Below are 13,067 nucleotides of genomic sequence, written 5' to 3'. Positions count from 1 at the left end.
GTGGACTACACATGGGCCAGCACAAGGCCAGTTGTAGACACACTGCTGGCCCAGAACAGTTTCAGCTCTGGCCCCAGATGTCAGCCTAATGTGTACCTTAATCAAGACATGTAATAACAACATGTGCCAGAACATAATAGTGCAAAAGTAACATGAAGAAACTTGAGGTTACTCTATTCCGTAACCCCCGTTCTCTGATAACATGAGTGAGGTGTCTCACTATGGGGAACGCTCTCTCAGCGTTGTCCTCAGAAGCCTCTGTATCATTACTCCAGCCAGCATTGGCTGGCAGTCGTGACGCTTGCGTCAGGGAGGGGCCACCCTCCTCCCTATAAAAGGGTGTGACGCAGCGTCACCCGTCATTCAAGATAAGCTCACCTCTTCCTCGCTTCATGTAAGGAGGGTGATCTGGTGAGACACCTCACTCATGTTATCAGAGAACGGGGGTTACGGAATAGAGTAACCTCAAGTTCTCTTTCAAACATTCGTTTCGGTGTCTCACTATGGGGATATGCAGACTCCCGTATTGCCAGATCTCGTGGGGACCCACACTTAACACAGTGTGGGCTAGAGATGGTGCAGTGACATCCAACCTGTAAAACCTTGCAAAGGTCAAAGGTGAAGCCCAGCTCGCCGCTGCACATATCTCTTCTATAGAGACACCCCTAAAAAGGGCCCAAGAGGTTGCCATCCCTCTAGCAGAATGAGCACAAAGCCCATCTGGGGGGGGCGCAGACCCGTGCTGGAATAAGCCAATTGGATCGCCTCAACAATCCAATGGGAATTGTTTGCTAACGGGCTTGCCAAGATGTGATTTAGCCCAGGAAACAAACAGCTGATCCGACCTTCTGAAAGCCTTCGTTCTCTCTATAAAGGTACATAAACCCCTAAGTGGACAGAGAGCATGTAGGCGCTCCTGTTCAGGGGAGGAGAAAGGAGGAGGGCAAAAAGCTTCCAGCTCCAATGGGGTCCATTGGAGATAAGGATTTTTTGGGCACAAAGGCCGGATTTGGCCTGAGTGTGTCTCTAGAGTTATCCCGCGTGAATCGGGTGCACTCTTTGTGTATTGACAGCGCATGAATATCACTGACACGCTTCGCAGAGGCGAGAGCCAGGAGCAATGCAGTCTTCAAAGACAGGATTTTTATTTCCACCTGGTTTAGTTGTTCAAATGGTGGCTGTGAAACTGCCCCCAGCACCAGGGATAAATCCCACGTGGGAACGAGAGGTTTAGACACCGGGTGGAGCCATCGTGCCCCTTTCATGAAACGGCAGACCAGCGCGTGATGGCTCACTGGGCCATCCACGAAGCCCACATGGCAGGCTGAAATGGCTGCTAGATATACTTTAATTGTGGAAAAGGCCTTTCCTTTATCTAACAGTTCCTGGAGAAAGGAGAGAATTGTTGTCACAGAGCACTGAAAGGAGAGAGTGTGAGACTTTCCACACCGTTCCTCAAATACCCTCCACTTATTCTCATACAATGATCTTGTGGAGGGGGCTCTAGCACTCTGAATAGTGGCTATAACACCCTGGGGGAGTCCTGCTGTACTCAGATTCAACCTCTCACGGGCCAAGCCCACAGGGCGAGGCGCTCTGGGTGAGGGTGAAAAATCTCCCCCCTGGCTTGGGAGACTAGGTCTCGTCGGAGAGGGAGAGGCCAAGGTTCGCTCCACAAGAGGGGCATAATCGCTGCTAACCAATGGGACCTCGTCCACCTTGGGGCAATCAATATCACTGTTAGCCCTCTCTCTCTCACTCTGGTTAGAGTGGGAGAAATTAAGGCCAGTGGAGGGAACACATAAAGCAGAGCATGTGGCCAATTGTGAGCTAATGCGTCTACCCCTAGCGGAGCCTCCTGGTCCCTCAGGGAGAAATACAGTGAACACTGAGCGTTCTCCCTCGAGGCAAACAGATCGACCTGTGGCTGGCAAAAGCGGGTCCAGATTTGGGTCACCACATGTGGGTGCAGGGTCCAGTCCCCGTACTGCGGGTTTCCCCTGGACATTAAGTCTGCTCCCACGTTCAGAGCTCCTGGAATGTGAGTAGCTCTCAGTGACATCAGATTGATGCTGCTCCACATGATCAGTCTGCGAGCCAGCATGTGCAAAGGACGGAACCGTAACCCGCCCTGTCTGTTGATGTACGCCACAACAGTGGTGTTGTCTGTTCTGATCAGAACATGGTGGTTTCTTAACAGGGGAAGGAAGTGTCTCAGTGCTAGAAATGCTGCTAGGAGTTCTAGCCAGTTTATGTGAGCACCCCTCTGTCATGAGTCCCAGCTGCCGCTCACTGCTCTGCCCTCGTGGGTGGCACTCCAGCCCGTGAGACTCGCGTCCGTGGTCACCACCTTTCTGGCTGTGACAGCCCCCAGTGACACCCCCTGAGTGAGAAATGTGGGATTTCTCCAACAGTGGAGTGCCGCAGCGCAGTCTGCTGTCACTCTGATATGGCGATGGGTATGGCGCTTTTGATTCAGTCTCAGTGATGTAACCCATCGCTGAAATTCTCTCATATAAAGTCTGCCTAGTGGAATGACCGCCAGTGAAGACGCCATTAATCCCAACATCTGCAGGCATCTTCTGAATGGGAGATATCTTCCCACCTGAAAAATGCCAGCATGTGATAGCATTTTTTTTACTCTGTCCACAGAGAGACACGCTCTGTACGAGGTGGAGTTTAGCGCTATTCCTATGAAAGAGATGGCCTGAGCTGGCTGCAGGACACTCTTTTCGTAGTTTATGGTTAAACCCAGAGCCATCAGATGATTCACTGTCAACCTGGTGTGCTCTCTTCCCATTATTTCTGACTCTGATAGCAGCAGCCAATCGTCTATGTATGTTGCTTTGCGGATGCCCCGCCTCTTCAGTGGGGCTATGGCTGCCTCTGTGCATTTCACAAATACCCGAGGGCTCAGTGAGGGACCAAACGGCAGGACCTGGTACTCGTACATTCTGCCCCGAAACGCAAAGCGCAGGAATTTTCTGTGAGGCGGGTAAATAGGGATGTTAAAATATGCCTACTTCAGGTCTATTGATGTAAACCAATCGCCTGGGCGCACTACATGCAGCAGAGTGGTGGTCGTCAACATCCTGAATTTGTATGACCTCAGATGCTGATTCAGAGCCCGTAGGTCCAGTATCGGACGCAGTCCCCCTCCCTTCTTGGGCACGAGAAAATACTTTGAGTAAAAGCCGCATTGGCTCTGCTCCTGGGGTATTTCTCGTACTGCTCCCTTTGATAGCAAGGTAGTTATTTCTTCTTGCAGAATCCTGGCTGATTCGCCTTTTGCAAGAAAGAAAATCACTCTGTGAAATCTGGGAGGGGTGGTTGCGAATTGCAAATGATAGCCTCGTTCTAATGTCCTCACAACCCATTCTGGCGCAGCAAGAGCTCGCCATCTCTCTATTCTTGCCGACAGCGGCCCCAAAGTCAGGTGCTCCACAGTAGACGGAGCTTTGACTCCCTCTTGTGGCGGAAACTGGTCCTGTGGGCCAGACCCGACTGCACATGCGCGAGTGGCCCGTGCTTGACCAGCGCTCATGGAGCAGGACACCACTGAGGGAATCGACCCCGGTGGTGTCTGGGTGCGTGGGGACATTATGTTTTTCAACATATTTTCTGTGTTTTTCGCACATTTTTCCCGTGCCCTTGGCAACATGCCTGGATGCAACGGGTGAGTTTTTAATGAACAGTGTGTTTTTGTGAGATTGTGACATGCTTGACTCAGCTGAACAGTGTCTCGTCGTCTCTTTGTTGAAATGCGCTCTGTGGGATCCAACTTGAGTCCCAGGCGCTGAAAGACGGAGGCAAAACACACTTCTCCGAACGGGCTGCGGAACTGAGCCCTGGAGTGAACTTGGAGCCCAAGCTGGTCCGGCTCCGATCTCCCCGTGGGGGATGTTAGGCAGTCCGCTTCTTCTTGCGGTCCGACTGCTTGGCTGGTGGTGGGGCACCCTGAGCGGCAGCAGGCGGGAATGTTTCCTGGGCCAGTGGGTCAGTGGGTTCTGTGATCCTAGGGGACCCTGGGCCGCGACCTGCGGGGCTGGGCGGCGAGGGATTTTAAATGTCGGCACGCCGGCTTGACGGCTGGTGACCTGAGCAAACGTGCGGTGACTGGGTGGAGGCGGGGGCGCAGCCTGGGACTTCCTAGGGAGACACAGCTACAGGGCCTCTCCCCCTTTCTGTTTCAAATCACACCGTCTTTGCATGGTGGCAACGGCGGTCCCGAAAAGGCCAGTGGGGTCGATGCTTTCATCCAGAATGTCACGTTTTTCTCTGTCCGAAAGCCCCCAAAAGTTCAGCCATCTTGCCCTCTCCTGTAGGACGATGATGCTGAGAACTCTGCCCGCCGCTTGTACTGCTGCTCTAGTGAGGTGGAGACACTGGTCCGTAAAAACGCCCAGCTCTTCCCACAGCTCGCTAGCATCCGGGTTCGCAGCAGTCTGGTCCTGGAGCTCCGCCGAGTAGGCAGGAGCGATGAGGCGTTCAATGCCCTCACGGTGGTGGCAACTGATTTATACGCCTTGTCAGCCAGGGAGGACTGCAGGCGGTCGGCCTTGGAGGGCAGGGACGGACCAGATGACATGGAAAGTTTCTGGTTTGGGTGGAGATGAGAAGCCACCAGATTCTCCACTGTGGGAATTTGGTAGATGCCCTTCTCCTTCATTCCAGCGCAGTCAAACGCCGCCGCTCCCTGCACGGGGTTGGGTGACGAAAATGGCTTTGCCCAGCAGCGTGTGACCTCATCCACGCATTCCGGGAAAAGCAGCAGTACCTGTTTAGTAGTGCGCTTTGCTTTGTGGAGCCTTTTACCCTCGTATCGTGAGGTGGAGGTCTCCGTTGTCACCGCGGGCCATGGGATTGCCAGCTTTTCAGCTGCCCATTTTGCAATGTCAAATAGCTCCATGCCGCGGGACTGTGTGCCGGGGTTATCACAATCGGCCCCTTGTGTCGCAGATTTCCGACCAGAGGGGGCAAAGAAAACGTTGTCATCCTCATCCGAGACGAGATGTTCCGACGCTCCCTAAGAGGATTCGCTGAGTAGCTCGTCATTAGCCTCGAGGCAATCAGACAACATAGCTTCGCAGCTGACCTCAGCATCATCCACCAGCGGGAGGACGATATCCATCTCGTCGCTCCAGCTGGTGCCTGGTGTGGCTGACTGAGTGTGCTTCATCAGTGGGCCGATTGGAGACAGCATTGGGTCCTTCTTCAACAGGCTAGCCTGGCGGGCTAGCCTTCGGCGAAGGCTTTTTAGGGTGAAGCGAGCACAGTGTTCGCATGAACCCGGTGTGGAAATAGCCGCTTGGGCGTGTTGCAGCCCGAGGCACATCACACACACGTCATGTGTATCTGAACCTGAGATTTTGCAACCGCAGGGGCAAATTCTGGGCAGCGGTTTGCAGTCTGCCATATCAAGGAAGCTTGGTGTAGCTAGCTTGGAATGGCTGGACGGCTAACGCTGATCTTTTTTCTTCTCTGGGTGGCTGTAGCACAGGCTGTAGCTTACTCACATGAGTAAACCCTCACTAGGTTTTGGATAAAGTGTACACTCACAAACCTGTCAAACCTGCATTTGAAACGTTGGCTACCATAGCAGTATAGTATTGCAACATGGCATTTGGGTCTTCTAACTAAAATAGGAAAATAGGAACATAAACAGTGGCATCATTGCCAGACCTGGCCCACATCTGGTTGACATACACTCTGCCATGACACCAGTCAGTCAGATCTGCCAGCTTGATGCCAGACCTGGGCCAGACCTGTTTTATATGAGCCTGGGCCACATACACCAAACCACAATCAGGCCAGATATGGAATGCCACCACATAAACAGTGCCATCTACGCCAGGCCTGGCCCAAATCTGGATGACATACGTCTTATCATGCCAGAAGTCAGCCAGTAGTGCCGGCTTGACACCAGATCCAGGCCAGACCTGCTTGCTACGTGGGATAGTGTTAAAATAAAGGACAACAGTAACTTTCTGCTTTAGTTTTGCTTCAGAAAAGATCTAAAGACACTGAAAGGAGCCCCATTTAAGGGATTCCTGTTAGCAAACCTGGTATTTCTGTATTTTTCTTTTTTACATGGACTACCATGAAAATTAATCATTCCGAATTAAGAGTGAGATTATATTATCAAGCAAAACATATCACAGTGAGAGTTGAGTGATGAACTAGTCATTAATGTAAATGATCTGAGAGAAGCGTTGAAAAATGCTTGATATAGACTTAAATCTGTCTTATTGTTGCATCACCAATTTGGCAACCAGCATTCCACATTTCCTGAGGATTAAAATTGGAAGAGTCTGTTCGAAAACCACTGGGATAAACTCTGCTCAGCTGCCGTGAGTTATGGTGCACAAATTCAGCCCCTGAAATAGATATCAGAAATGTTACACTCTCATCTGGTCAAAAACAAAATCTGTATCAGAAAATAAGCATGTGAGTGAACTAACCGGCGTCTCTAAGGTGTTTCCGGGCTTTAGACTCTGTGAAAGAAGCCACCTCATAGAACTTGGAGTGAATACGTGAGTGTTTGAAGCTAGTGAAATGGACACTTTTGCAGTAAACAACACAGTCTGACAGCTCCTTAGAGAGGCGTTGCTTTGACTTCTGTGAAAAACACAAAGGATAAATGAGGTAAGACACTGAATGAAGGTATATATAGTCGTTGCTATGCAGACGATACCCCGTTATATGAAACCAGAAACCTATCACAAATCAATTAATTGGAATTTATAGCATGTTTTAAAGCTCTGGTTAAACTGTAGTTTTCTAAATTCAGACAAAAGTTCTTATTGTTCTTGGCCTCAAAAATCTTAGAAACCTGATGTGTAACCAGATGCTAACTGTGGATGACCTTACCTTAGCATTGAGGAACACTGTGAGGAACCTTGGAGTCATTTTGATCAGGATATGTCCTTCAGTGCACATATTAAACAAATATGTAGGACTGCTTTCCATCTCCATCATCTGTTCAGTTTGCTAGTTTTGGAATATAATGGCGTCCTCATTATTACATAAAATTAGAAGCATCTCCAAGTGTTGCTGAAAAAGTAGTTCATGCATTTGCTACTTCTAGGCTGGAGTCCTACAATTACTTTATTATCAGACTGTTTTAAAATCATAATTAAAATCAGCCTAAAAGTTGATCCTTAACACTCCCGTGAGAGTAATAACTATGTTTAGAAAGAATCACCATATTTCTCTGATATCAGTTTCTCTTCAGGGGAACTACATGTATGTGAATGAGAGGGATACAGGTCGAAAGGTGAGCATCAAGGAAAAAAACGGGGAAGATAGGTGAATTTAAATACCTGGGGTCACCCATTCAAAGAAACGCACAGAGCACAATAGAGATGAAGAGAGTGCAGGAAGGGTGGAGTGAGTGGAAGCAAGTGTCAGGGGTAACATGTGAAAGAAGAACAACAGCAAGAGTGGAAGGGATGGTTTACAAGATGGTAGTAAGGCTGCTATGATATGGATATACTAAACAAAGAATTTTAAATATGGAGTTGGCAGGCAGGAGGAAAACAGGAAGACCACAGAGAAGATTGATGGATGTAGTGAAAGAGGATATGCAGAGGCTTGGAATGACAGGAGGGTGATAGGGATATGGTGAGATGTAAGGAGATGCTTGACTGTAGTAACTCCTAAGAGGAGCAGCCTTTTAGGGGAAGAAGCTACTTTTCCTCCCATACTAAATCTTGAATAATGACTCTAAAACACTGTATTATCCAAATAAAGCATCCTAGGAAAAACTGATGCAGGCTTATTTGTTTGCAGAAGTAGAATGGGAGGTGGAGCCTTCAGCTATCAAACACCTCTCCTGTGGAACCAGTTACAATTTGGGAGAAAAACACAACTGCTACATTAAAGATTAGGCTAAAAATTTTCATTATTATTAAAACTTAGAACAGGGTAGGCTGATCCTGAACCATCTGTTTGTTATGCTGCTAAAGGCTGGTTTATCCTTGTCTCCTTATGTTCTCTTTTTTTAATTTTCTCACCCATCTTCTGTTTGCTGAGCCTGGTTCTGCTGGAGGTCTCTTTGTTTTAAAAGGGAGTTCTTCCTTCCCACTGTTACCAAATGCTTGTTTAACAGGGATCACGATTGCTGGGTTTTCTCTCTTGTATTATTAAATAGTATGTTTCAATTATTTCTAAAAAGCAGTCAATATTCATTCCTTCATCCTCCATGCTCATGAACAGTGCCCAGTCTCAGGTGGATACTCCTGCTACATGAGGCCTAGCCGGTTGAGGTCTAAGCATCCCCCCAAGCATATTCCTTCCCAGATAATTAATGCCCCAACACAAAACATCTCATGCTGAACGATGTTACAGGCTACATAACTTTTGGCTTCCCCTGACCCTTTCATGTCTGTCACTTGTGCTCAGGGTGAACCTGCTCTCATCTGTGACTCTGTGAAGTCTGTTTCTGATTGTATGGTCAGAGGCAGGTGCAGCACCTCCTGCCCAGCTGTCCTACAGTAACTGCTGTCTCCACGAATTTCCTCCATGCTCTTGACGCTGTGCAGGGAGTGAAAAACTGGTGAAAGAAGAAAAAATAAATCCAGAAAAGATGATGTGGAAAAAAATGTGTTGCCTCTACCTGTGAAACTTTTCCTGCTTTGGGGTTGTTTCATTGCTGCTCCTCTGGTGCACTTTTTATTAATTGTATTAACACCAAAGCAGCAGAAAATGAAGCAAGCCCCTGTGCTACTTAACTACCAGGTCAGTATCCCAACAGTTTAACTGACTTGATGCTATACTTTTTTAAATAGTGCTCCTTTTCATCTTTTTTTTTTTTTGGAGTAGTGAATATCATGGGGAAAACGAAAGAGGTCTGCGAACAGTGAGTTGTTCATGCTCATCAAGCTTGAAAAGGCTTACAGAAGCATCTCTAAGGACGAATGGTAAATGGACTGCTTCTTATTTTGTGCTTTTCTACCCTACCTGAGCACCTCAAGCTATTTATATAACATGCCTCATTCATTCATTCACACTCACTCATACAAGCACTTTTTCAGTTGCCTTTTCTATGTAGGTGATTTCTATCTACTGTTACTCTTCTAACAAAAGAGCCTAGCTCCATCTGTGAAATATGGTGATGGCAGTTTCATGGTTTCAGCTTTGCTGTCTCCCGGTCACTACATCTCAGCATCAAAGACAGAACAAAACAATGCTGAATTGCAACCACTTCAATTTCTTAAATAAAAGCTGGCTGACAAAGCAAAGTAGGCTAAGCGATCTCAAAAACAACATATCAAGTCATCATTTAAAGAAGCTATAAACTATAGAACAGAAAACGATAAAACAAAGTAACTGAGATCTATCAGTCTGTAAAAGCTTACAAACCCATTGCTAAGACTCTGAGCCTCCAGCGAACCATGGTGAAAGCCATTATTCACAAATAGAGTAAACTGGAACAAAGGTGAACCCTCGCAGGCCTACAACAATTATTCCAAGAGTGCATCAGCGACTCATCCTGGAGGTCACAGAACCCAGAACAATATCCAAAGAACTGCCCCTCTACTTTCCACTGTTAACACAGTTAAAGGTAAGTGTTCAATAAGAAAGACTGGGAGACTGGGCAAGAATGGCATTCAGGAGTTCCAAGATGAAAACCACAGATGACCAATAACACAAAGGCTCATTGGCCAATAAAACAACTTAATGATCTCCAAGACTTCTGGGAAGATATTATGTCGACTGATGAGACAAAAGCTGAATTTTTTGGAAGGTTTCCGTCCCATTCCATCTGGTATGAAACTAACACAGCATTTCATAAAAAGAACATCATACCAACAGTCAAACGTGATGATAGTGTTATGGTCTGAGCCTGAATAGGTGTAAATGAGATAAAAATGATCCAGTTTTCAACATTTTTTTATTTGCCTTCCATGGATCATGTAATCCAGCCAATATTTGTCCTGGTTGTGAGAACTGGATCGGATCACTCTGATTCACTTACAGACTTTTAACGATGACCAAATCTGGATAATTGGAACTCTAACTGAGATGCAAGGAAAAAGCTAAAATAAAATGACAAACAGATGGCAGCAAAAGTTTACTTTATTAAATCTTAAGAATATCCACACTACCGGTCAAAAGTTTTAGAACACCCCAATCTTTCTAGTGATTTATTGCAATTCAGGTCATTTCCAGTCCAATGAATAGCTTGAAATGGCACAAAGGTAAGTGGTGAACTGCCAGAGGTTAAAAAAAGGTAAGTTTAGTTCTTACCTTTGCTTTAGGGGAAAGTGGGGTGATTTGTGCCAGCGGGGAAGTTGTGCCACCCCTGTTTCTAGGGAACCATAGAAGAAATTGGTCATGTGACCACACATTTTTGCAGAGCCAGCCATTTCACTCATCCTGCAAAGAAGAGAGCCTCATTGTAGCTCAGAGTAGCTCAAAAGCGATTGATAGTTTCATTCCACTTAACAACAACACTGACTGTGAGAGTTCAGACATCCAGAATGATGATGATGATTGTGACAAGAATCTATCTTGCCATGATTTGCTGGTGGCTAATTGCCAATGTTTTCAAAGTATATTTTAAAATGTTTGAGTGTCATGCACCACTCTTTTGAAAAAACGATGTTTGGCTTCAATCCTTGTGGTCTAAATGTGCAGCAGGGCCCCAAAGCAGAGTTGGATAATGTTTTGCATAGTGATGTTTAGGTTGAAGCCTAACATCAGGAAAAACCTCTAGCACTACCCGCCTATGATCACTGATTTTACACTCAAAGCAGCATGGTGCCGTAATTAGCACTTTTGCCTCACAGCAAGAGCGTCCTGAGCTTGATTCCACCCTCAGGCCGGGGTCTTTCTGTGTGGAGTTTGCATGTTCTCCTCATGTTTGCATGGGTTCCCTCCAGGTACTCCAGCTTCCTCCCACAGACCAAAGACATGCAGTTAGTGGGGTTATGTTAATTGGAAGCACTAAATTGCCCATAGGTGTGAATGTGAGTGTGAATGTTTGTTTGTCTCTGTGTGTCAGGCCTGTGACTGACTGGCGACCTGTCCAGGGTGTACCCTGCCTCTCACCCTAAGACAGCTCCAGCACCCCTACAACCCTAACAAGGATAAAAAAGAGAATAGATGGATGCAAGTTTCATCAGTACTTTCATCAGTAAATGTAGGGTGCAATTCCAACTCAACCACCTCTTTTAAGTCCATCAAAACTGCCCATGCCCATTCTTTGTCACGCTGAGCTGCAGATGATTCTGCTCGCACTGCGTGACAAAGGAGTCCACCACAGCCCAGTACTCTGTCTCATTCACCCTCACTGATGAATCCAACCATCGCAGAGTCATCAGAAAACTTCTGAAGATGGCAGGTCTCTGTGCAGTAGCTGAAGTCTGTGGTGTAGAGGGTGAAGAGGGAGGGGGAGAGGACAGTCCTTGTTGCTGATCACCTTGTCAGGTGTGGTGGCAGATTTCTTTTCTCATGTATTAATCACATATTTAATCATATCACATTAGTTATAGTAATATCACTTTCTCACTTTACTATGGTAAGAGCACTCCTGTCACTAGTTTACATGCATGTGGAAAGTTAACACAGTGAGGCCATTGTAATGGGAGACGTTAAACACATAGTGAGACTCCTTCTGCTTATCAGGGATGTAAATCCTTAGGTGACGGCCAAGCAGAAAACAAGGTCATAATTCTCTCTGTGAGGGAGGGGGTATAACCCCCCGTGAGAGGGGCCTGAGTGTAAGAGTTTGTGGAATGTTCTTTGTCTGTGTGTCTGTATATAAGATGTAAGGACGGTGGCCACACTTCAGAGATGGTCCTGGTGTTTCACTGGGATGCTCTCTCCACATTGCAATGTGTTTCTTAAACCCACTTCAAATCAAGCTCACTGGGTGTGTTGCAGGTTATTGTTAAATTTTCCACAACACAGGCACACAATGTTGAAGACACATATTGTAGTCAACAATGCAGGCCACGGAAAAGGCATGCACCTGCATCGCTGTCAGCTTATCACCCAAGAGGGTCGGCCTGATGGTGTTCAATACACTGGACAAGTCAAAAACATGACACTCACAGTGGTCGCCAGCTGGTTCAGCTGGGTGTAGGCACAATTGAGCATCCTTAGCTCGAGGAGACTAAATGGGATCCTGGTGTGGTCTGACTATGGGTCGGAGCTGGTCCAGGATGAGTCTTTCCAGGGTCTTCATGATGTGGGAAGTGGGGGCCACTGGGATGTGGCGTATTTGGTACAGGAATGAGGCATGACATTTGCCACAGCACTGGGACACTGTGCAGACTCGGACTCATCATGAACACTTTGTGAAAGACTCCACAAAGCTGGGGTGCACAGGCCTTGAGGACATGGGGACTCACCCCGTCTGGTCCAGCAGACTTGCCTGAGTGGAGTCTTCTCATTAGTCTCTGAACCTGGCCATGAGTGAAAGTGACAGGTGGGGGAGGGGTGTCAGGACTCTCACAGAAAGCTATGGTACAATATGGAGAGAGAGGGAGAGACAATGGAGTGGCTGTGGATTGCTGGCTGCCTGCAGTATTGAATCTGTTGTAAAATACATTCAACCCATTGGCTCATGCTGTTCTGAGTTTCCACTCCAGCTTTCTCCAGTACTTGTCCTTAGTGTAACGCGGTAAAGGACCAGAGCGCCTGACTGCAGCTACATAGACAATGAGCTATCAGAAGTAGCTTCGACTATGGAGCCTGAGTGTGTGAATAAAACACCGGAAACAAAAATAGAGCTCAAAAATATATATATTATGTTTGTTATGGGAATTATATAGACAGATGTACAAAAAAGATAAAAAAAATATATGCATATATATCACAAACGATAATGATGTTGACAATACAAAACAACTTATTAAATTCCAAAAGGAGGTGGGATGAGGTATAGTCCGGTATGAGATCAGTTTAGGTTCATTGACCTGTGATAGGTCATGTGGAAACAGTTCGATTTAATCCATAGGATTACAAGTCCTACCGCAACGTAGCGGTGGTTGGGTGGCTCGCCATCCAGCGCTGATCAGGGATGATCGCGGGGAAAAAAAACCTGACCTAAACAAGGT

The 13,067-nt window shown here is 46.9% G+C and overlaps 1 protein-coding gene across 1 annotated transcript in view; it reads right to left on the bottom strand.

Moving 5' to 3' along the window:
- Positions 1 to 13,067, bottom strand: part of plcd4a (phospholipase C, delta 4a) — an 82,860-nt gene that overhangs the window by 4,808 nt on the left and 64,985 nt on the right. Inside the window, exons 10-11 of the mRNA XM_063466272.1 lie at positions 6,462 to 6,618; positions 6,261 to 6,377 (exon numbers count right to left, since the gene is read on the bottom strand). Of these exons, the coding sequence (XP_063322342.1) occupies positions 6,261 to 6,377; positions 6,462 to 6,618 (274 nt within the window). The remainder of the gene's footprint in view (positions 1 to 6,260; positions 6,378 to 6,461; positions 6,619 to 13,067) is intronic.

The sequence above is a fragment of the Pelmatolapia mariae genome, linkage group LG23 (assembly GCF_036321145.2).
Source record: "Pelmatolapia mariae isolate MD_Pm_ZW linkage group LG23, Pm_UMD_F_2, whole genome shotgun sequence".
NCBI classification, from domain to species: Eukaryota; Metazoa; Chordata; class Actinopteri; order Cichliformes; family Cichlidae; genus Pelmatolapia; species Pelmatolapia mariae.
The sequence above is the reverse complement of the archived record's forward strand: the minus strand, read 5'-3'. Positions and strand labels throughout refer to the sequence as shown.